The 21,349-nt window shown below is 42.2% G+C and overlaps 1 protein-coding gene across 1 annotated transcript in view; it reads left to right on the forward strand.

Annotated features, from left to right (window-relative positions):
- Window positions 1–7,016: 7,016 nt before the first annotated feature.
- ncam1b (neural cell adhesion molecule 1b) overlaps window positions 7,017–21,349 on the forward strand; it is a gene marked incomplete at its 3' end in the record, with an annotated part of 106,346 nt that continues 92,013 nt past the window's right edge. Inside the window, exon 1 of the mRNA XM_080006688.1 lies at window positions 7,017–7,173. Within this exon, the coding sequence (XP_079862814.1) occupies window positions 7,122–7,173 (52 nt within the window). The 5' untranslated portion in view covers window positions 7,017–7,121. The remainder of the gene's footprint in view (window positions 7,174–21,349) is intronic.

Raw genomic sequence — 21,349 nt, forward strand, 5'->3', positions numbered from 1 at the left:
ACCTGTCGTAAATTGTCGCTGGATGGCGAAAATCTTTGTCATTAAGTTGGTCATTTTGGATATGACCAGGCATCGGTGCCCCACAGACATTGTAATAGTCACTGTAACATCCACGTCCGGTTGCTTTGCATCACTTGTAAATTCTAGAGTGCCACTGATGTTGCAGTTGTGTTTATCCTTGAGTTGGAATCTATTACAACCTCGGCGAGTGTGGTCTTCATGGTCATTGTTGAAACTTTCCTGGCTTCCCCCTCACTTGATGCACACTTGTTTGTTTGCCAGATTTGTGGATTTTATTATGGCCACTATTTCTAACAGTTCCACTTCTGGGAGTTTCACGTCACTTTCATTATCTGCGACTTGTAGATCTCCGTAGAATGATCATGTTCTTCATACTTGTTAGATAGACACGGCCGTCAGCATTTTCATTGTGTGCGTGGTGTGGTCTGGGTTGAACAGCCACACCTGACCTGGACCTAGGTGGTTGGGTCAGAGTGGCTGCATACCTGTTGCTCATTGTTCTGTCTAACGAGCAGCAGCTAAAACTGCCATCCCCACAATCACTCAGGATAGGAGCCCTGTCATGATATGTTCTATGAGCTCCTGGCTAAAACCAACTGGCCGACTCCCGACAATAAACTGGTGTCTACAACAATGTCTTCTGTGTCTGTGTGCCTGAGGGCCCTGAAAACGCCACTTGGGTGACATATGGTAGGAGAAACTGCCACAGTAGCACCTGTGCAGGGACTCTGAGGGGCCGTCTGAAGATGCCCTGGAGCCACCAGTGGGTCAACAGCGGCCCTAGCACCAACCCTCTCCCGAACTGGCAGCAGCAACACCCAGGGTGTCCGGCGGAGGACCGGGGAGAAGCGGCCGCAGCAACCACCACAGGTAACTGTTGGCAGCTAGGTTCTCTGCCCAGCAGCCACCACCAGGACCATCTAGCAGCCCAGCAGCCAGGCAAACCCTTCAAGCAGCCCCCGCAACAGCCAAGACCGGACACGGCTTAACCAGCAAAGACAGGAGGCTCAAGGTCCCAGGCTCAGGAAGAGAGGAGGGGAGTCTACGTCGTCGCCTAGGCTTCTTCCAGGAATTCTCCTTGGCCTCGGTTTGGTGTCGGGGGGTATGTGGTGTGGGGATGGTCTGGGTTTGGCAGCCACACCTGACCTGGATCTAGGTGATTGGGATCCGAGTGGCTGCATACCCGTTGCTTGGTTGGTCTAAAAAGCAGCAGGTAAAACCCCCATCCTCACACACACTCAGGATAGGAGCCCTGTCATGACATGTCTATCTGCTCCTGGCTAATACTAACTGGCCCACTTTCTACAATTAACTGAGGTGTCTACAACATCGTCTTCTGTGTCTTTGTGCCGGAGGTCCCTGAAAATGCCACTTGGGGGGCGTGTGGTAGGAGAAACTGCCACGGTGTATGATTGTCCGTTGGTCGCATGTTTAATTTGGTCTTCCCAAAGGAACGTAGCACTCCAGTAATTCTGTCTCCACCGCGAACATTGACTATTTTTGTTGACAACGCTGTCTTCATGACTTTAACATTTATTTCTTCAACCTGATAATGTCAGCATTGATCGTTTTAAATGTTTTCACCCTGAACAACGTTATAATACGAGATAAGTACATTATTGAAAGCATTATTCAATGTCATTTTCTGTTAAGATTCCTATGGTGGTATTAGTAGTTCTGTACTTCTGCAAAGATGTTTTTATACAACTTGTGGTTTTCGTGTCTATTTTCCGGGACGTGTTGTGATTTTGACCTTGTCTTTCTTTTTTGGCTTTTCTTGGATACATTTCTTCACTTTAACCTTGTTTTCTGTTTTGTCCTTTGAATTTGGTGTGACTTCATAGACGGGTGTCCAAGGTAGCGTTACGTAAGGTCTTGCTTAACGTCGGCAGAGTACCTGTCTCCTTAGACATCGTGTCTATGCCGTCATTTATGTCCTGTTTTTCTTTGTGATGTCTTGAATTTTCCCAGTTGTGAATGGAATCTCTTTTTTTTTTGGACATCGTCAAGTTTTACTTCTTCCAATCAACGTCAAATGCACGACATCAATCATCCATTTTAGATGTCCTTTTGTCATTCTCTTCAGTCGTCCATTGTGATCTTTCTGAAGTGTGTAAGCAACATTTTTTCAATGATTTCCGTGTTTCCTCTGTTCCTCAATCATCCGTATTGTGCGTCCCATTTGTTGATCTCTCCGCCGTTGATTGCATTTTCTTGTGTGTGTGAATAGTTGTTTGTCACATTTTCTGGATCTTCCATAAGTTGTGTTTGGTATTGAATTTTATGAAATAAGTCATGAAGTTGAAAGTTAGTAACAAATAATGTCTGTAGTAGCTTTTTCTTTTTTTGGTTTGTAACGATGAATTATTATTATTTTTTGGACAAAGTTATTTAGGTGTAATTCATAATTACTTTGGCTTTTCTATTTTCTTCAGTTGGAGCGTCACTGATGGACAAGTGGACAACGCAGCATTGTGTAATATCTTCTCTGACGTTGGTTGAGTCCTTGTCTTCTTAAACATTTTGTCTTTGTTGTCATTTATATCCTGTTGTTCTTGTAGTTGTTCTTTGTGATGGTGAATGGAATCCTTTTTTTTTTGTGGAAATCTGTTTTTTTTATTTCGTCCGTCTATGTCAAATGTCATTTCAGTATTCCTCTGTTTTAACTGTTGTGTAATGATATATTTTGGATGTCCTTTTGTTATTCTTTGTCTCCGTCCGTTGTTGACTCTTTGAAGTGTGTAATCGCGAATAGTCTTTGAATGAAATCGTTCATGTCTTTCTGTAGTTGTGTGTTTCTCCTCTTGTATAATCATCCGTATTGTATGTCTCATTTGTTGTTCTTATTGGTCGATGATAAGATTATTTTGTATGTCATTTTTTTTATGTTTTCTGGATGTTCCGTCGGTTGTTTTCAGCAATTGTAGTTTTTTGATACAATAGTAATGAAGCTGAAATTAAGTAACAAATAATGTGTTTGACTTTTTTCTGGTTATAAATCGATGATTTTTTTTTTTTGTGACATTTGTATTTTAAGTGTAATTCATAATTTCTTCTGCTTTTCTTTTATTGATTTCTTCAGTTTGACTGTCTCCTGGTGAAATGAACCTCTTAACACCGAGCGGATGGGGAATCAACACTTAGATTAAAAGTTTTTCCCTTACTGTTATTTTTTTCAGTGTTTTCCTTTAATACTTTTCTTTTGAATATTGTGACTGACCTTGACGACTGGATTTTTGGATAATGGCTTCTTTATTGTCTTAGATTGTCTGCTATTTGGCAACTGCAACAAAAACAATTTTTGTAATTACTTTTCATATCAATAAATACATTTCATTTTCTAAATATACAAATACATGTTAGTTGTAATAAATACTTTATTGTTTTTTCCTGTTAATGTAGTACAATTGGAAAATTTATTTGAAAAGATTACTTGTCTTTATTGTAATGTATACAAAATTTATGGAACTATAACATTAACTTGGCATTAGAATTATTATGGAAGAATTTGTCAATATTATATGCACTTTCTGCCTTTTCATTAATGTGTGTTAAGTTTAGGTGTAGGAAATGTTTACATAATTTATTCAAAAAAGTATTTATTTTTAACTTTAAACGACATCTTGTCATCGTTATGACTTGCATTGTTGAATTGAAGTACATTCGGAGTGTCAGTGATGTAAGGTGACGATGTGTCCTGTTTACATCAATTATGACGTATTCACGTTGATTTACGGTAACAGTCTAATTCATGTCATTTATTTGTTGACTTTTTTCCTTGAATTTCATTTTCAGTAAGTAACATTTCCATGAAATATGAAAAACTTTGTATCTCTGTGAGTATTTACCATTAAAGGGCTTCTGTTTTTCCGATGCCTCACTGGATCTTGAAAGCATCACTCAGTCCTACATTCCAGTAGATTGTACTTGATGTGGTGATGGGTTTTTGTGGACTGTTAATTTTATTTTTCATTAATCCGGCAAAGTAATGGGGACTATGGAGATAAAATATCAATCACCCATCCATTTTTGGGAACAGAATTATTTTATGGCACTTTCAAAATCAACAGAAAACTGCCTTCACAATAATGGCGTTGTTGACCAATCACTAAACTACAATGCCATCATGTGACCTGTGCGAGCTGTCATTTGTCCATGCCTGTGCATTGCGGCGATGATAAAAATACTGTTTTTTACTGAATTATTCCACAGTATCGGACAGATCTGGACCAAACGCGGACGACGGCTTCTCGGAACTGCCCCGAATAAACATTTTATTCACTTATCAGTAAGTGGGGCGGATCCATGACATCCATGGACTACTGACATCAGTTTTTTAATGAACAAAACAATAGGGATAGAGAAAGGAAATTGGCAATACAAAATAAACCTCAACGTAACCTAGAGGATGGAAAAGTGTGAAAATATTGTCAATGCACATACATCTAAACAGTAACTAGCATTTGCCATGTGCAATAAACCTTGGAAGTTAACAGTTAACAACCTTCCACAACTGTGCAAATGACTCTGAGACTGTTTTGCTGTTTGCTGTCTCCTCTTTGGTTCAACGAAATGAGCTTCTGAGCTGCATACATCTCAATTCATCTGTTCCATATCCAGTTCACTCAAGCTGATCCCAGAGCTGCATTGTCTCTGACTCCAAAAATTTGGAAGTGTTTCAATGTGGGGGAACAAAAGAGCGATTTGCAAGTACTGTAACAGTGATTGCCATGTACTGTCTGTCCGTGCCTGGTGAGAAGTGATGTTAGGTTACATCACATTATGTCACGTAGCAGACGCTTCTGTCCACACTGACTCACATCGATTGTACAATAAGTACATGTGTCCTCTTTGTACTGACTGTGGTTTTACATCTTGGTGCTTTTGAGAACTGTCATTGTGGCTATATGTAGGATTTTGTAATATATTGCACACGATGTCTCTCGACTAATCTATAGGGGACGCACAGGAAGCTGCAGAATAGGTCCTTATGGTTTATTACCACAACCTACATCTCTGTACAGGAAGCTGCAGCGTATGAAACGCCATTTGAGTCAATATCATATAAATAAATAAATAAATAAACAATCAAATTAATATGTCTATGAAATAAATCCTGAAATAAATAAATGAGGCAATACATAAATATGTTGATAAATGTAAATATAAATGAGTAAATATAGTTAAATAAATAAATGAATATATTTTATATTTAAAAAAAGATTGCCCTTGCACCGTGCTGGAACAGCTGTCGGATGAGGTGTACAGGGTGCCGCTGGTCAAGCGGAACCAGGTGATGGCCCTCCACTGTGACCGGCTCGCTCCCTACCGGCCCCTGGCTCCAACCGAGGAGGTGTTGCCAGCTGAGGACCAGCTCGGAGCAGCCACTCCTACAACCACTGTCGCGGAGGAGAGCGCCAACGGCAGCGCCGGCCAGGTTCCCCTTCTCTCCGTCGGCTCTGAATCTCTGAAATAACCATGCCTCCTACATCCAGCATATAAGGAATGGAAATGTGTCATTATGAAATAAAAGTTCCCTGAAATTAATAAATGTGGAAATATGTCATAAAAGTCCCCTGTAATGAATAAAAATAGTCTTTAGTCGTAGTCGTAGTCATAGTCTCTAAGGACCTGCAGCTGCAGAGTAGGTCCTTATGGTGTATCACTACATCCTCTTCTCTGTACAGGAGCAGCGTTACAGTACAGCAAGTCGATGACCCTATGAGCTCCTCTCAGTGTATATATGTTAATGTTTTGCTGCAGCAGAATCACCAGGGAAATTACTCTGCCCGCCATGGATTTACTGACATGTTGGTAGGAGATTGCAACACTTCACGTGTCCCAGGACAAAGCATCCGTCTTCTTTGATTTCCAATAGCGCCATCTGTTGTACTGGAGCGGTTACAGTTTTACGTAACCTTTAAGCCAGTGAAACCTTAAAAAAAAAAAATAAAAAATAAAAAATAATAATAATAATAATAATAATAATAATAATTATAATAATTATAATTATAATAATAATATATATAATTATATATATTTTTTTCTTAAATTGAGAACCATTACAGCCACAAACCCACGTTTCATTCTAATTTGTCTCAGGGACCCCGTTCTGAGAAGATGTTTTATAGTTAGATATGATTTAATTCAAAATTCCACACAAGTCTATATTATAGTTCCAAAGACATTAATAAATCTATGATCAAAGCAGTCATTATGGTACATCCAATGATGGTGCTAAGGTATTGAGAATTAAATAATGGTGACGTTTAACAATATGTAATTTTTCTGGGGACCCCCAGGGATCTCTTGGAGGACCCCCGGTGGGTCCCTGGACCCCACATTGACAACTTAAGCCTTTCAAACTCATTAATAATAATATACATTTTAAAGAACAACATCAACCATTTTCATTTGGCTATTTTCTTAATTTTTTTTTATTGCAAAAAGCCACATGAGACAAATGGTTTTCACAGCTTTGCTATTCAGACACGGGGAACACATATAATAAATAAAGCATCGTCTACGCACGTTATTAATTATTATTTACACATTGAGTACACAGAGGCTTGTTTCCGCCGAATTTTGAATTGTGTATCTAATATGCAGCAAAAAGAGGCACTAGATAATAAAATAGAGATGAAAAGACAATCAGCATCACAGTGATCCTTGATTATTTCTCAGATACTCTTTATTCGGATCGTTAGGATTCCATGCACGCACGCGTGAACAGGTCAGGCCTACTTCTTTAATTATCCGCGCACTATTTAACGGGGAGCCCACGAGTCCGCCTAGTGCGCGCATTGATCCGCGTGTGTGAGCAGGCTCCGGGTGTCAGTCAGGCTTTGAACCCTCCGCCGGCCGCCCGCCGCTCACTCTCCGGTCCTGCCCCGCCGCTGCCAGCCGGTGGACGGATCCGCGGTGCTGCCCGCCTGCTACCGCCTCCATCGCCGCCCCCCCCCCCCCCCCCCTCAGAGCGAACCCCCGCCGGGATGAGCAGCTTCTAGGGGGGAACCGCCTCCGCGACAAGCCACAGCGCAGGGACCGACGATAGGTGCCGTTAACGCCGTGTGACGTTAACGTTCTCCCGGGGAGTTGCGATGGTCCGGTCAAGGGACGCGTTGTTCGCCCTGCTCCTCCTGGGCTCCACAGGTAAGGGGACTCCGCGCGGAGGGAGCCTTGTTCCTCTTCTTTTTCAGTGTTGTTTGCTTGTTTTTTTGTTTTGTTTTTTTACGCGTGGCTTTATACATAACGGTGCGTGTAAAGTGCGCCCCCCCCGTCCTCCGTTCACGCTGCCCGGACCGCGGGCATCCCTCGTCGCCCCCCCCCCCCCCCCCCCCCCCCCCGCTCTCCCCCAGCCCTCCGCCCGCTGTCCCTCGTCCCTCCGCCCGCTCTCCTCCGTCCCTCCGCCCCTCCGCCCGCTGTCCCTCGTCCCTCCGCCCGCTCTCCTCCGTTCCTCCGCCCGCTGTCCCTCAATAAAATGCTTCCCGAACCTCCATCCAGTCCATTTTCCACCTCAACTTCAACCCAGCGCATCCTTAACCTCAATCCAGGTCCATTCTCAACCTCAGTCTTGACCCAATGCACCCGGAACCCCAGTCCAATTTAGCCTGAACCTCAACCCAATGCACCCTCAACCCCAATCCAACTCTCAGCCTCAACCCAGTGCACCCTTAACCTCAATCCAACATAGCCTCAGCCTCAGTCCAATGCACCCCGTGCCTCAGTCAAAACTCTCAGCCTCAACCCAATGCATCCTCGACCTCATCCTCAATCCAAAAGCGTTCTCAACCTCAATCCAGTACACTCTCAACATACAGTAAACCCCAATCCCGTGTATTCTCAACCCCAATCAAATGCAATTCTCAACCTGAACTTCAACCCAGCGCGTCCTTAACCTCAATCCAATGCAACGTCACCCTCAACCCCAACCTAATGCACCCTCAGCCTCATCCTCCGTGCATGTAGGGATGGTGTTGTTATCTAAGCTCTCTGCACTGTATCACTGTAAAGCCCTGTGGTGCAGACGGGACAGCCCCTTAAATCCCGCGCCTGTCCAGCTCTGTGCTGATTAAAATGTAAAATGTTGGTTATTTATAACAATATATATATTATTGGAATTTATTAGTGGAGATTATCTTATTATATGTTTATTTACTCGTATGGGATGTGCTTGTTGTTCCGGCTGTTGTTATCGTTGTCCTGGCCCCTCTCTCTCTCTCTCTCTCTCTCTCCCTCTCGCTCTCGCTCTCGCTCTCTCTGAACACACCCAAAATATTTGGTGGCTGAGTCACGACTCTTAGTGTTAAAATGAAACACTTATAACATGCATATCTCGATATTGTCAAAATATGATCCCTTTCAATGATTTTTATTGCAGATGACAGTAGTTAAGTTGGATGTTTATCTTAGGGTGTAATCAATGATGTGACACACAGCGCACAACAATATAGTAGTATGTGACTGATCTATATTGTCTATAATATTGTATAAATGTGCCATGCACGGCTGTTTTCTATTGCTATTTCTATGGACTGTTATGCCATTAACAGCATTACGTCTGTAGTTCTGTGAGGGTGAATATTTTACTTTTGCCGTGTTTTGGTTCAACTTCGATCTTTCCAATAATGTTATTGCCAGTTATTGAGGAAAATCATTGATTACACTGCAGTCAGAGTCTCCTTTCCTTTTATAGCACGAGACTTTGTTAAAATCCACGCTCCTCTGAAAAATCTGCCGTTTGGCCCTCAATGCCCGGCTATTTATGGTGTCAGATAACCGGCATTCCACTAACCGTTGCAATGAGTAAAGTGATATGTGTGGAACATATGGTTAGTCACACAGAGCCGTGGCTTTACACGAGGCGTTGTGGGATAACGCTTAATCCGATATGGCCAAGGATGTTCCCCAGAGACCAAAGAAAGAACTCTGGAAACCTCTCTGCTCTGCATGCCGACGCAATTCCTCCCATCCCCATCGCCAAAATCAATGTACTATACGGGATTATTGAGATGGGAATTTAGGAATTCATTCCACGTATGCACAGGAATCTATATGGGGATGATTGAGTTTAGTCTAAAGGTTATTGGGGTTTGATGTTAGGAGGCTTTTTTGCACGGCGATGTTACATCTCTTTCATCTCTCTCTCAAGTCTCTACTTTTCATATTCATGTGATTTGTCTACTGAAAATATTAAAATACGAACTATGAGTTGGAATAAAGTGAGATATCTAAACAGCATTAGGAATTTGGCGTGGCTCTACTGCCATTTGCATTATCTCAGTAGGCTAATTACATTCCCACACAACTCAGGAGGATTGCGCTATCAGAGTGATTTTAATAAATTATTTTTTAATCCTTTCATTAATATATAGCCAGCTTGTTCATTTGGTGTGTGTGCTTGGGTAACTATGGTTTTGAGTTAGCTGTACTCGAGATCAATTGGCTCCGTATTTATTAATTTTTCTTTTTATACTTTAAGTCAATAAAATCATTACATGCCCACAGACAATGAAATTGCTTTCCTGAAAATGTCTTGTGGTACTGTCAGTCATTTTGTTTTTATTATTAATCTTATCATTATTAATAGTATTATTCTGTCTGACCTTCCTACATCGTTAATGGGCTTTTCACTCATCATTACGTCATCATTACTTCATTACGTCAAATTTTCATGCACAAAATTGCCCTCAATAAACCTTGAGGGCAATTTTGGGAAGGTGTTTCTAGTGTAGGGCTCGGTATTTCGGAAAATAATAACTATTTAGCAGCACCATGGAGCTCTCTAGTTTGGTATTGTTTCGCTGAACCAGGGTTTGATGGTAAGTGACATAGAAAGTAGTGATGACGTAGCCGGCTTCTCCTTTTAGAAAGGAACTGTGGCTCAGCATAGACTGACGTACAAAGGCCCCAAAATGGTTCAGCCTCTCCTTACAAAGTGTCTCTCTCTCTCTCTCTCTCTCTCTCTCTCTCTCTCTCTCTCTCTCTCTCTCTCTCTCTCTCTCTCTCTCTCTCTCTCTCTCTCTCTCTCTCTCTCTCTCAAATGCAACTCATGTTCATTTCCAGCTTTGATATGGATGCAGTAAACTCTGGGAAAATCCCTTTACTTTCTCAGGAACTCTATCCCTTGCAGGGAACATTGACTTGACCAGAACAACTGAGTGTGTTGGCAAAATGTAAGTTTTCATAAGTACTACAGTAAGGTTAAGTGCTGTTTCAGTATGCAAGGATGGATGGGAATATTTTTCTTTTGCCAAAGCCAGCATTTTTACCTATACAGCTACACACCTCATTAAATTTGAAAGTGTACTTTTGGAGGATGGTGCTTTATTAACAGCTGAAAAAAGGGGGAAAAAAAATTGGGCCTTCATGTATTATTCTTTTATATTGTTGTGATCAGGCCGAGCCAACCTGGACCGATGTCTCCCTTTACAAGGTTTTTCTTCTTGCTTGGTTTTTGGGGTGTTTTTTCCCCCTCCTTCTTTACTATGGGCTTAGGGTCAGGGGTGCTGTCAAACTGCCTATTAGAGCCTTCAAGGCCCTTTGAGACGGTTCAAAATGTGTTTTACTCGACTTGACTGGCTTGGATTTACTCCTCACCCAGTGGAAACTGTTTCTTTAACTGTAGTGTGCGTGTGGTGAGTGATGATGGAAGAATGACGGCCAGAACCGGGCTGGTGGATTATGTCTGCTAAACAGCCTTGAGCCATGTGTGTCTTTCAGTGTATTTCTGTTTTTAGACTTGTCATCTAGACGGATACAAATCTCTTATTTAAAGCACCAGTAAAATTGTCATGCCTCATGACTGTAATAGCGGTAGTTTCTCAGGAGCATCACTTAAGTAGGGTCTCACTGGTGCAAGGCCTTTCATGCGGTATCAGGCAAAGGCAAGTTGCCAGTGTTTTGTCCTACTCAGGATTGCCTAACTCCTTCTTTTTGTGATTGGAAGTGGATTAGACAGATCCAGGACCGAGCCAGATGAGAAGAGATGCATTGCCTTTAGGGCCTAAAAACATGACATTACACATGCACGTGACCCTGTGAGGAACCATCAAAGGCACAAATACAACTTCCTGTCCTCAGGGTTCTGTTACAGAGGACTTACTTCAATGTGCTTAGTCACTTGTTATTCAATATTAAACCTGTTTGCTGGAAGCGGCTCCTATTCATAAAAATGAAGCATTCTGTTGATTTTCTTTTTACTAGGAACATGGGTGACATTTGTTTCCTGACATTGTCATGGACAAGGCGGGTAGGACCCAGATGCAGCACACACAAAGGGGGAAAATATAGAAGGTTTATTCACATGGAGGGAATAAAATTATGTGGGAATGGAATAAAGGGCAGGTGGGTCGTTCGGGGTCCGGGCGGGCAGGCTGAAAACACAGGGCTCCGAGTACAGACAGGCCGCTGGTGAGGCATAGGCAGGCAGTTACGTGGGCGGTTTTCTGGAGACGAGCGGCGGACAGGGTCAGGCAAGGAGCAACAAATACGTGCGACTCCGACGGCGAGCAGTCTGGACAATACCACACTAGGTGACGGTACGATCAGACGAGGTCCGGATGAGGAGCCGGGGTTCTTATGGAGAGTGGTGATGAGTGTGACAAGGAGCAGCTGTGCCAGCCAGGCCTGGAACCAGGAGCCATGCCCACGCTGCCCTGTCAGGTATAGACATGGACATACTAGATACAAGAGGGAACGGGAGGAGAGACACATAAGGAGACCAGGGCACAGAAAGGCACGGGCGGGGCTGTGACAGACATGAATCTTAATCTGAAATCTTTGACAGAAGGTCAAACATTCCTTGCAGTGAACTGTAAACATGACAACGTTTAACCATTTAACTGTTGAAATGTATCATTTAACTATGTCCATGTCTAAGACCCGCCTTCTAAATAGAAAAAAACCCAAGCAATCTTCTAAGTGTTGGAATTAGGACAAAAACAAAAGGTCAAAGTCCAGAATTTGTCTTGGTAGACAGTTGAGCATATCAAAGTTCAAAGTGTTTTATTTGTCAAGTGTACAGTACACCACAAGGTCATTCGGTACAATGAAATTCTTGGGGCATGACAGGCAACAACTGCGTAGTGGGCATAAAAAGATAAAATAATGAGGAAATAATAAATAAATATATATTTATATAAAATTAGAGTTGAATATAAGCAGCGTATCCGCTATACCCTTATACCACGTTTAAAACTCTGATTGGAAAAAAACCTCAATACTAGGTTAGGGCGAAACCACAACATGATTCTAACAACATCCCATTCACATTTTGCATTAGTTGGCCCCTAAGTAATGATCAGGGGTGTCACGATTCCGATTGAAAATTGATCGAAATGAGCGTTCAATTTCGAACCTCGAAATCACAAGCAGTTTCGCGATTCTCCCCCTATTCTTGTGGGTAACGTTGTCCGACATGGTCGCCATATTGGGGAGCTTGAACGAATGTGTCGTGCGCTGGGGGGGGGCACGGGCTCCTGCGCGGAGTCGACTGCGGCTCGTGGCTCCGATCCGACGTTTGGGAAATTAGGGGTTGGGTGAGCTGCGGTCGGCTCCGTGGAGGGTCCGCTGCGCCGCATCCCCCAACCGCACACTGCACCCTCCCACCAGTGGATCTCTGGGGGGGGGCACTGTCCCCTGAAAAACAAAAAAAAATGTGTCTGTTTTAAACTGGAACTTACAGTCCATTTATGCTATCTGAACACACGTACAAACTAGGGATGGTAAAATGTGCTGACTTAACAACCGACTTTCTTCGTGTTCGGTGCCAAAAGTAAACTTGAAAGCTTATTCAAAATGTTCTAAAAACATTACTGTTTTCCAAAACAGCCCATTTAAAACGTTCAAAATAAAACAAAAAACAAACCGTTCTGTTTTCTAAGTGGGAGAGGGAGTGGGGGGGGGGTTCGCTTTCTCACTTTGCGTGCTTGAAAATGAAAACTTTGCATAAGATTCAGAGGGTCTCATGAAACGCGGCGGCGCAATGAAAGTGATGAAAGAGCCCATGAATCGGAATGATAGATCCCACCTCGCCCGGCATGTGTGGGGGCACGGGCGCACCACCGCCCGGTCTGTTGGACGTATATTTACTAATTATGCATATATTTATTGCCTTGTTTATTTATTTTCAGAATTTATTTCATAGGCATTCATTTTTATTTGTGTGCTACGTCCACATAATACCTCTTTGTGTGAGCGAGTGAAGGCGCTGGGTGCGCTGCTGCTCTGTCTGTCGCTCTCCAGCGCAGGGGGTGCGGACCGGAACCGCACCGGGTGACTGCCGCTGGGCTGTCCCTTGGCCCATTTATTCCGGCATTATCATGGCATGTGTGTAAAGGGCAGTGCTGGGGAAAAAAAGACACATGCTTAAATCCAATGGTTACCTTAATATCGTCCTGTCAAATCAAATGTTGGATTTGAAGTTTGTGACACCTCTAGTAATGATCGTCCAACTTTGAATCTTGACTTGTTCTGCATGAACATATAATGGAATGTGCATCTCTTGCATATTAGACTCATCAACAAACATTCCGTTATAAATGTTCCAACCTGTTCCCATCATCTCGGCCGAAACCATTCTAACAGGAAACATGGCATTAACTATTAACCCATAGTTTGAAAAATGCATTTAACCTTTTGGCCTTAGTTTGGGTTGTCTGCTCCTAGCTGACATGGCAACAACATGTTACATCAGTTTACATCAGGCCAAGGGATTCAAAATTTTAAATGCATTTAGCTATATTTGTATTGTTTTTCTTTTGTAGGCCTAAGTTTACCATTTTACGTACAGTATAATTATTTCCTTCTGTCATCTGGAAGCCTGCTTGCAAACTGCCACAGGTCTTCCCTCCTTCCACCATTACAAGCTTGCAGCATATCCCAGCCCTCAGTCTGCCTCTCCGCGTCTTAATAGAAAGGCTAAGGGGTTTGTGTGTGGGTGTGTTGGTGCAGAGGTCCGACAGAAGTCATTTGACCCATTTAGACCGAACCACCAAACCTCCGTGACCCTAAAGGAGGGCCCCGGCTCGATGACGACACTCATCATGCCGTGCAGAGCAGGGATCGACCCTTCAACTAGGACTCTTTAAATAAAACAAGACAAAACGTATCACTCCGAGTTGAGGCAATGACAGCACATCTTACGTCACGGCCACAAAACAGGAGACCCTTCATTGAACTGATGAGCGCTCTGCATTTTTCATGTCTTGTAAAGAAGCGTCTTCTCCGTATTTCATGCCCCTGCGCACAATATGGCGCATGTATTATTGAAATACTATGGAATGCAGCAATTTGCACAGACAGGAGAATGTGGATCGTAACGCCTCAGGGCTTCTCTTTATGTGGTCGCCACAGTTTGCAACCTTTTCCAACGGCATAAATCTCTGCAGACATCATCAGTATATTAAAAGTAGGGATCATGCATCTCATTGCCAACTAAATATTTAAATCACAAATCCGTTTCAAGCAGCATCCTTCTCCCTTGAGCAGTTTGGCAGCGAGGTAGATGTGGTGCAGGGCGCAATTAAAAGTTGGGATGTAGAGTCACTGAGGAGCCGGAACGTCTTGAAGTCCAAGAAAGAAACAAATACATGCCAGTTTGTTTATCTGTAATTAAGCGGGCCTGGTTTTGTTACCCTTAGTGGGCTTTGACTTTTGAGGCCCATTCACAACAGAAATAGACTCTTAATAGAACATTTTCTGTGCAAGATTCATTCCTGTGAATTTGCCAAGTGCGACACTGACAATGCTATTTGAGAGCATAATGTGCTGTATTTATTCAGCGGGATAATAGGTACAATTATTTTTAGTAATATTAATAACAGACCATTGACGAGATCGATTATTGAATATATATTTAAATCCTTCTTAATACTCAGTGGTGCTGGGGCTCAATAAAATACAAAAGCCACAATATCAAGTTTTTATGCCCAAGTGAATTGAACAATTGAATCCATGATCTCTGCCACCACTTTGACTTTTTTTTTTTTTTTGTAAAACACATGCAAGGACGGTGCTTTCTCAACGAAAAAAACAAATGTGTAATGAAATGGAAATTGCACCTTTTCTCTTGTTGACATTTGCCTCAGCACTGCTGCGTTATTAGATAGCCCTCGCTATGGAGGGTGGTATCTGAGGTATTTAATCACACAAGGTATTTGTAGTGGAGTCATTTTTACTTACACTTGATTTTCAATTGTCGTGGAATGCGGTTAAAGTATCCCCTTTCCATTTAATTACACAACAGATTCATTACATTACATTCAGTACAACATCACTTTCTTATTGTTGATGGTTTTGCATTTAGTGTTTTCCAAAATAAAGTCTCGTAGCTGGTGACTGCTAGTTTTATAGCTGGCTATAATACACTTTATTTTGTGTGTGTGTGTGTGTGTGTGTGTGTGTGTGTGTGTGTGTGTGTGTGTGAATTAGGTTAGCTATTATGTTCGGTTTAGAATTTATTGTGCATAATCTCCGGGCGCGTTGCAAAGACATTTCACTACATATACTGTATGTATATGTATGTGACAAATAAACCTCTTGAATCTATGTGTGTGTGTGTGTGTGTGTGTGTGTGCGCGTGTAATTTTAGAACTTTATAATCCTTCAGTGGAATCGTGTCATCATGAAATTAAATCTAAATCTTTTTATTCAGGACACAGAGTTTTAGCAGCAGAAAGATACGACCCAATGTTTCACATGGATTGAGGTTTAAAATAATGCTTGGCAGTTTTTTTTCTTTATGGCAATGTACTTTTTAGCTCGTACATCACAACACATACATTGACTTTTTCGTTATGTGTCTACAGTAGTTATATGAGATTAGCCTCAAATGGATTCTTTTGCATATTTAAGCAGTAGCGGTGTCACGATTCTCCAAATCCACGGTTCGATTTGACTTTCGATTTTCAGGTCAAGATTCAATTCGATTTTCAATTTAAACATATGTATTTATTTTTTTTTTTTTAGCACTGACTGCTATGCCATTGTTAGACTACCGAGTCTTGATTTGTAAAGAAAAACGCTTGATTCTCAATCAGTAACTTTGAGTCCAGTCACATTTAATCATTAAAAATAATGTCGTTTTTTTTTTTTTTTTGTAGTGGAATAAAGATAAACAAAATATTTCATAAAAATTCACGGATAAAATGGTGTGTGTGTAAGAGCTCCCAAGACTTCACCAGTACTGCAAGTGCGTCTCTTCTCTCCCTTCTGTCCGCTCTGTACTCATCATATCTCTACTCATCATATCACAGCATGATGTTCCGCTTAACATTATCTTATCTTTCATATCACAATCCAAATCATATCCATAATGTTAATTACTCTTATGGAGCGCGTAGCGATGCACTTCTCACAAGCTGCCGGTCTGTGTTCTGCCCTCTTAAGTACACAAATCAAGTGCACATATTGTAAAATACAGGTACTCCACACTTAAGGACCGAGTTCTGTTGTTACAGCCAGGTTGTTAAGCCAACTGGTCGATGGGCGAGGGTAAAAGGGCGTGGCCATTGCAAAAGGACTGCGGGACACTGAGAATGGTGATGAGATGAGTTGTATAGTGTGTGTGTGTGTGTGTGTGTGTGTGTGTGTGTGTGTGTGTGTGTGTGTGTGTGTGTGTGTGTGTGTGTGTGTGTGTGTGTGTGTGTGTGTGTGTGTGTGTGTGTGTGTGTGTGTGTGTGTGTGTGTGTGTGTACACGTGTATAAATAGTATATAAAAGCTGATGAGCTGCGGTATTGCACTGGGTATTGTCGTAAGTCCGAACAGTTGTTAAACAGGTAGGTCGTTCAGAGAGGAGTAGCTGTATATCATATGTTATTGAACCGCAACACGCTTTTTCTGAAAATTATTAGAACGCACAAGCTGTGACCTCTGGCTCCTGCGCCTCAAGCTGCCCCCCGCCTCCCCTCCCCCACTGGTGTAGGCAGCTCAGCTGGAAAAGCTCCGCTGCCGCGATGCAGTGCGCAGTTTATTTTCAGAAAACGTTGCATTAGAGATCCCATTCAATCTTCATTCGCCCAAATGGACGACTATGTGAAGCGTTCCACTTCCCCCAAACACAGAGTTTACTCGTCCCCAGGCAAGGGGGCAAGGGTAAGCGTCGTGCCGTGAGGGATCAGCGGAGCCCCCCCGCGAAGCCGCCCGCAGCTCGCCCAACTCCGAAACAAATTTCATGAAAGTCGGTACGGAGCCGGGCGAGCCGCAGTCGACCCCGCGGAGGGGCCCGCACCCCCTAGCGCACGCTTTATTTGTTTACTGGCGGATCTTAACCGCCCTAATATGGCGACCATGTCGGACAATATTACCCACAAAAATACGGGGAGAAACCTGCTTGTGGTTTCGAAGTTCAAAATCGAACACTCATTTAGATCGATTTTCTAATAGGAATCATGACACCCCTATTAAGCAGATATATATATATATATATATATATATATATATATATATATATATATATATATATATAGTCCTCTGAAATATCCCAGTTCTTTTTACTTTGGGAATGAACTTATCTTGGCGGTCCTTGGTCGCTGCTGGTTTCATTGCCAGATTTGCATTCTAGAAAATAGTGTTTTTGCAATAGAAACATACATCTAAACCCACTCCGAGGGCTAATAGCTACCTGTGTTTGCACTTAGCACTACCATTTTCTGTCACCTTTGTTCCCTCTGGTCCAATTTTGTGCCTTAAAAGTGTAAAGCAAAATGAAGTCATTTCCTATTGTCAGTGTTGTTTGGCTCTTGGCTTTAGAGTATAAGGAGCGGCTGCGAATACATCCCAGCCAAAAAAGGCCTTTCTTCTGCCACCTTCATTGAATCCTGCAAACATTTTTGACTTTTGCAAATGCATTTTTATTGTCCCCATGTCTATGTAATGGGCTGTCTTTGTGCCTATATTGTGCCATTGGCTTTTTTACAAATCATTGGGAAAGCTGTGTTTACCCTTTTGATATTTTATGTTAACTTTTTGATCCTTGGTGGATCTTTATGAGCCTAAAGAAGTCATTTAGACCTTGGCTTTTAGGCTTCAGAGTTCAGCACAACATGTTCAAAAGCCCCCCAAGTATAGGGGGGGAGGATAGGATAGGATAAAATAGGATTGTTCAGGTCTTCCCGTAAACAGAACGGACTCCGGATTTTTAAGGTTTTCCTCTTTGAAGCTGATGGCGTTTTTAAACATTGTGCTCTGAATGTAGCAGCATCCATGCATATTGTTTGGCTGACTCAACCCTTCATGGGCAGATGAACCTCATGAATTATGAAGTGTCGCCCCAGAGCCACTTTCCCAAAAACAGAATGCTGTTATCAGGAGTTTCCCCCATGTGCTAGCACGCTGAGCTTTGTGTCAAGAACTGTGAATGTGTGTACTGATAACGGAAACTTTTTTGAGAAGGGATTATAAAAAAACCCCAAAAAAACCCATTTCCTTTACCATGACAGGTTTTGTTGTGTTGTCCAATCTTAGACTTCAGATCTGATTGTATAAAAAAAAAAAAAGTAGGCATTCAAAAATATAGTGAAAAAGGCCAAATAACTCAAAGATAACAATTGTGTTTTGCTTTCTTAGTTATCAATACCTGTCTGGCCCTGAGGGCCTACAGTATGTAGCTGGGCATGAATTGTGGTCACATCTCAAGGAGGGATGAAGGAGTGCGTTGTTTTGGTGTGGTATTTTAAGTCACATTTCTTGGCATTGGCTCAGCGCTCACGTCGGCCTCGGCTGGCTGTTTAAAACACAGGGATACGGGGGACTTGGGTTTTGTTCTGTACTGTAGGTTGCAAATGCCCAGAGGCTTTCTCTATCCGTGACCTATATTAACTGGTTGTTTTGTGGGCATATCGCAGAACACTGGCTCCGATTCTTTTAAAAATAACCCACGCTCGCTTATACCTACAAGCAGTGAACATAACCGTGTTCTAAAACGGTCCTAGAGTCCCATGTTTGCTTTGTTCATTGATTTTCCTTTCTGTTTTTCCTGTTTCTCTTTTGTTTGTATTTTTCCAGTCTCTCGACCGTGGGGAAACAAGTTAGATAAAATGCAACTCATCACATTAATATTTTCTTCCCTTTGTCTTTTATTATAATGTATTGAATAATTTGCTCATTTGTCCGTTGGTTCTTTTGTTCTTTCGGTCATTCTCTTTAGCTACTATTCCTGTTGAGGGCTGCAGGGCTGAGAGTAACATCCTGCAGGGCACACGGTGCCCATCGCAGTCTCATTACACAGACAAATGATTTTTGAGTCTTTTAATTAGCTTAACCTGTATTTATTTTACGATGGTGGGGTGGGCCCCCGGGATCCTGGCAGAGGTCCAAGCCCACATGGAGAGAAGGTGCTGGTGGAGAGGATTTAGACACAAGGAACAAAGTGAGATCTCTGTGTGGCCTCTTAAACCGGGGCGCATATTTTCTTTACCCCTTTTTATTATTCAGAATTCCACTGTAGCGTGTACTTATTCAAACTCGAGAGATGCATGGGACCGGCACTCTAGCAAATCAATTCAAGTTATTCACGTGATCGTATACCCTCGAAGACGCTCTTCACTAGAGGGAGTCCAATTTGCCGGGTCTTCTCGAAATCATTTAATCCCCCATTAATTTATTTTATTTTTATGGTGGCACTCACAAGCTCTGGTGTAGTGTGAGGAGCAGCGGGGGCTCAGCACCACTACTACTAATGTGCTGCCATTGAAGTTGTCAAAAAAATAAAAAATAAAAGCCACAAAAGCTTTTTTTTTTTTTTTTTTTTTTTTTGTTCCAATAGGAAGGTCTGGAAAATAATGTGGTGTGATTAGTGAAACTATTTTGTGAGGGAGGTTTTGAATATTATTGCGGTATACGTAATTGGACTGCCATTAGAAGGAGATGGCTTCGCCATGGGAATAAAGATCCTTTTCACTGAAACGTTATAAAAATATTCTTTTAATCTTTATGACGGTGGAAAATAAATGCGGCGTGCTAAAGTACCAAGTAAAACACACTAATTGTGCCAAGAGTTTGACATAATTTGTGTCTCACATGGGGCCTGTGCACCTGTGCTTGAATTATTTAGTGGATCTTTCTTATGCACGGCAGTTTTCATCTGTTGATGTTGTCTCTGTGAGGCGCTGTGCAGTAGAAAGTGAGAGGAGGAGACGGTCGCTGACATCCAAGGTCACGCTCTTGCAGCCAGCGCACCGTGTGTGTGTGTTTTAGTTTCGCACTGAAATGCGTCCGAGTACAAAATCAAAGTTGCAAAACTCAACTGTGTAGACCCTCCGACTCATATCCTTATTCTTATTTATTCTGACTTATTTATTTTTTGAGGCAGTAACTTCAACACCAGACCAAAAAAAAAAACATTTTTCTTTATGAAATGTCAATGTTATGGAGATTGAGCGAAGAATTTCATTTTCACAATAACCAGCCAAAACCCGATAGACAAAAAGATTGAACAGAGGCACGGTCCAGCTCTGTTTAAACTGTCAAAGCATCTGGGATACAGACCATGCAAACTTTTGGAAGCATTACTTTAATGTTGCTTGAGTTTCTTTTGGTGTCTCTTACCCTCTCCCTGGCCCTCAAGGGCCCAAGCTCAGTGTGACTCATTGGCCTCCGCCGACTGAAAGGCCCCTCGCTGTCTTGGCCGACTGAAGCCGGATGTGTCACGAACCCCATTGTGCTTTTCGGCAACAGTGCCATGGAGTGCAGGGTCTGATGACAGGACATCAGAGGCAAGTCAAACTCTCCCACACATACATCCAGTCATGGCCCTTGGATAGAGGGAGATTACCGTCTCTGTATGAAAGGAAGTTAAACATCATGGAATTATTGTGTTCCAAGTGTTTTGGAAGATAACATATGTACACATCTATGAATAAAGCTAAGCCACAGTAGCACTATTCCAACTAGTAGTGGTGAGCCCAATGTAGCAGAGGGCAGTTGCACTAAAGTAAGTACAGTAAAGGTGTTGTATGTGGTGTATAGAATGTAGTATCCAGCAGAAGTGTAGTAATAATAATAATAATGTGCAATTAGCATCATAGTAGAATGTGTCAATTTAGGGGTAGCAGCCATAATAACAATAATTATAGAAGCATAATTAAGTTTAAAGTAAAGTACTTTCCATTATGGCCGGGTGATTTTCTTTTTCGCTATGAACTTATAGCAAGTTGAAAGTTCTTATTTTGTTTGCAACATAGTAAAACAAAGACCAAACGGGACTTTAATCGAGCTGTTAAGCAAGGTTCCTCTGGATGTTGAAGAGAAAGAGGTTAAATTCCACCGCCTTTCACTGTCAAAAGCCAATTTAAGGAAAACATCAACTTTTCAACACTGCGGCGGGAG

This window comes from Zeus faber (assembly GCF_960531495.2).
Source record: "Zeus faber genome assembly, chromosome: 9".
NCBI lineage: Eukaryota > Metazoa > Chordata > Actinopteri > Zeiformes > Zeidae > Zeus > Zeus faber.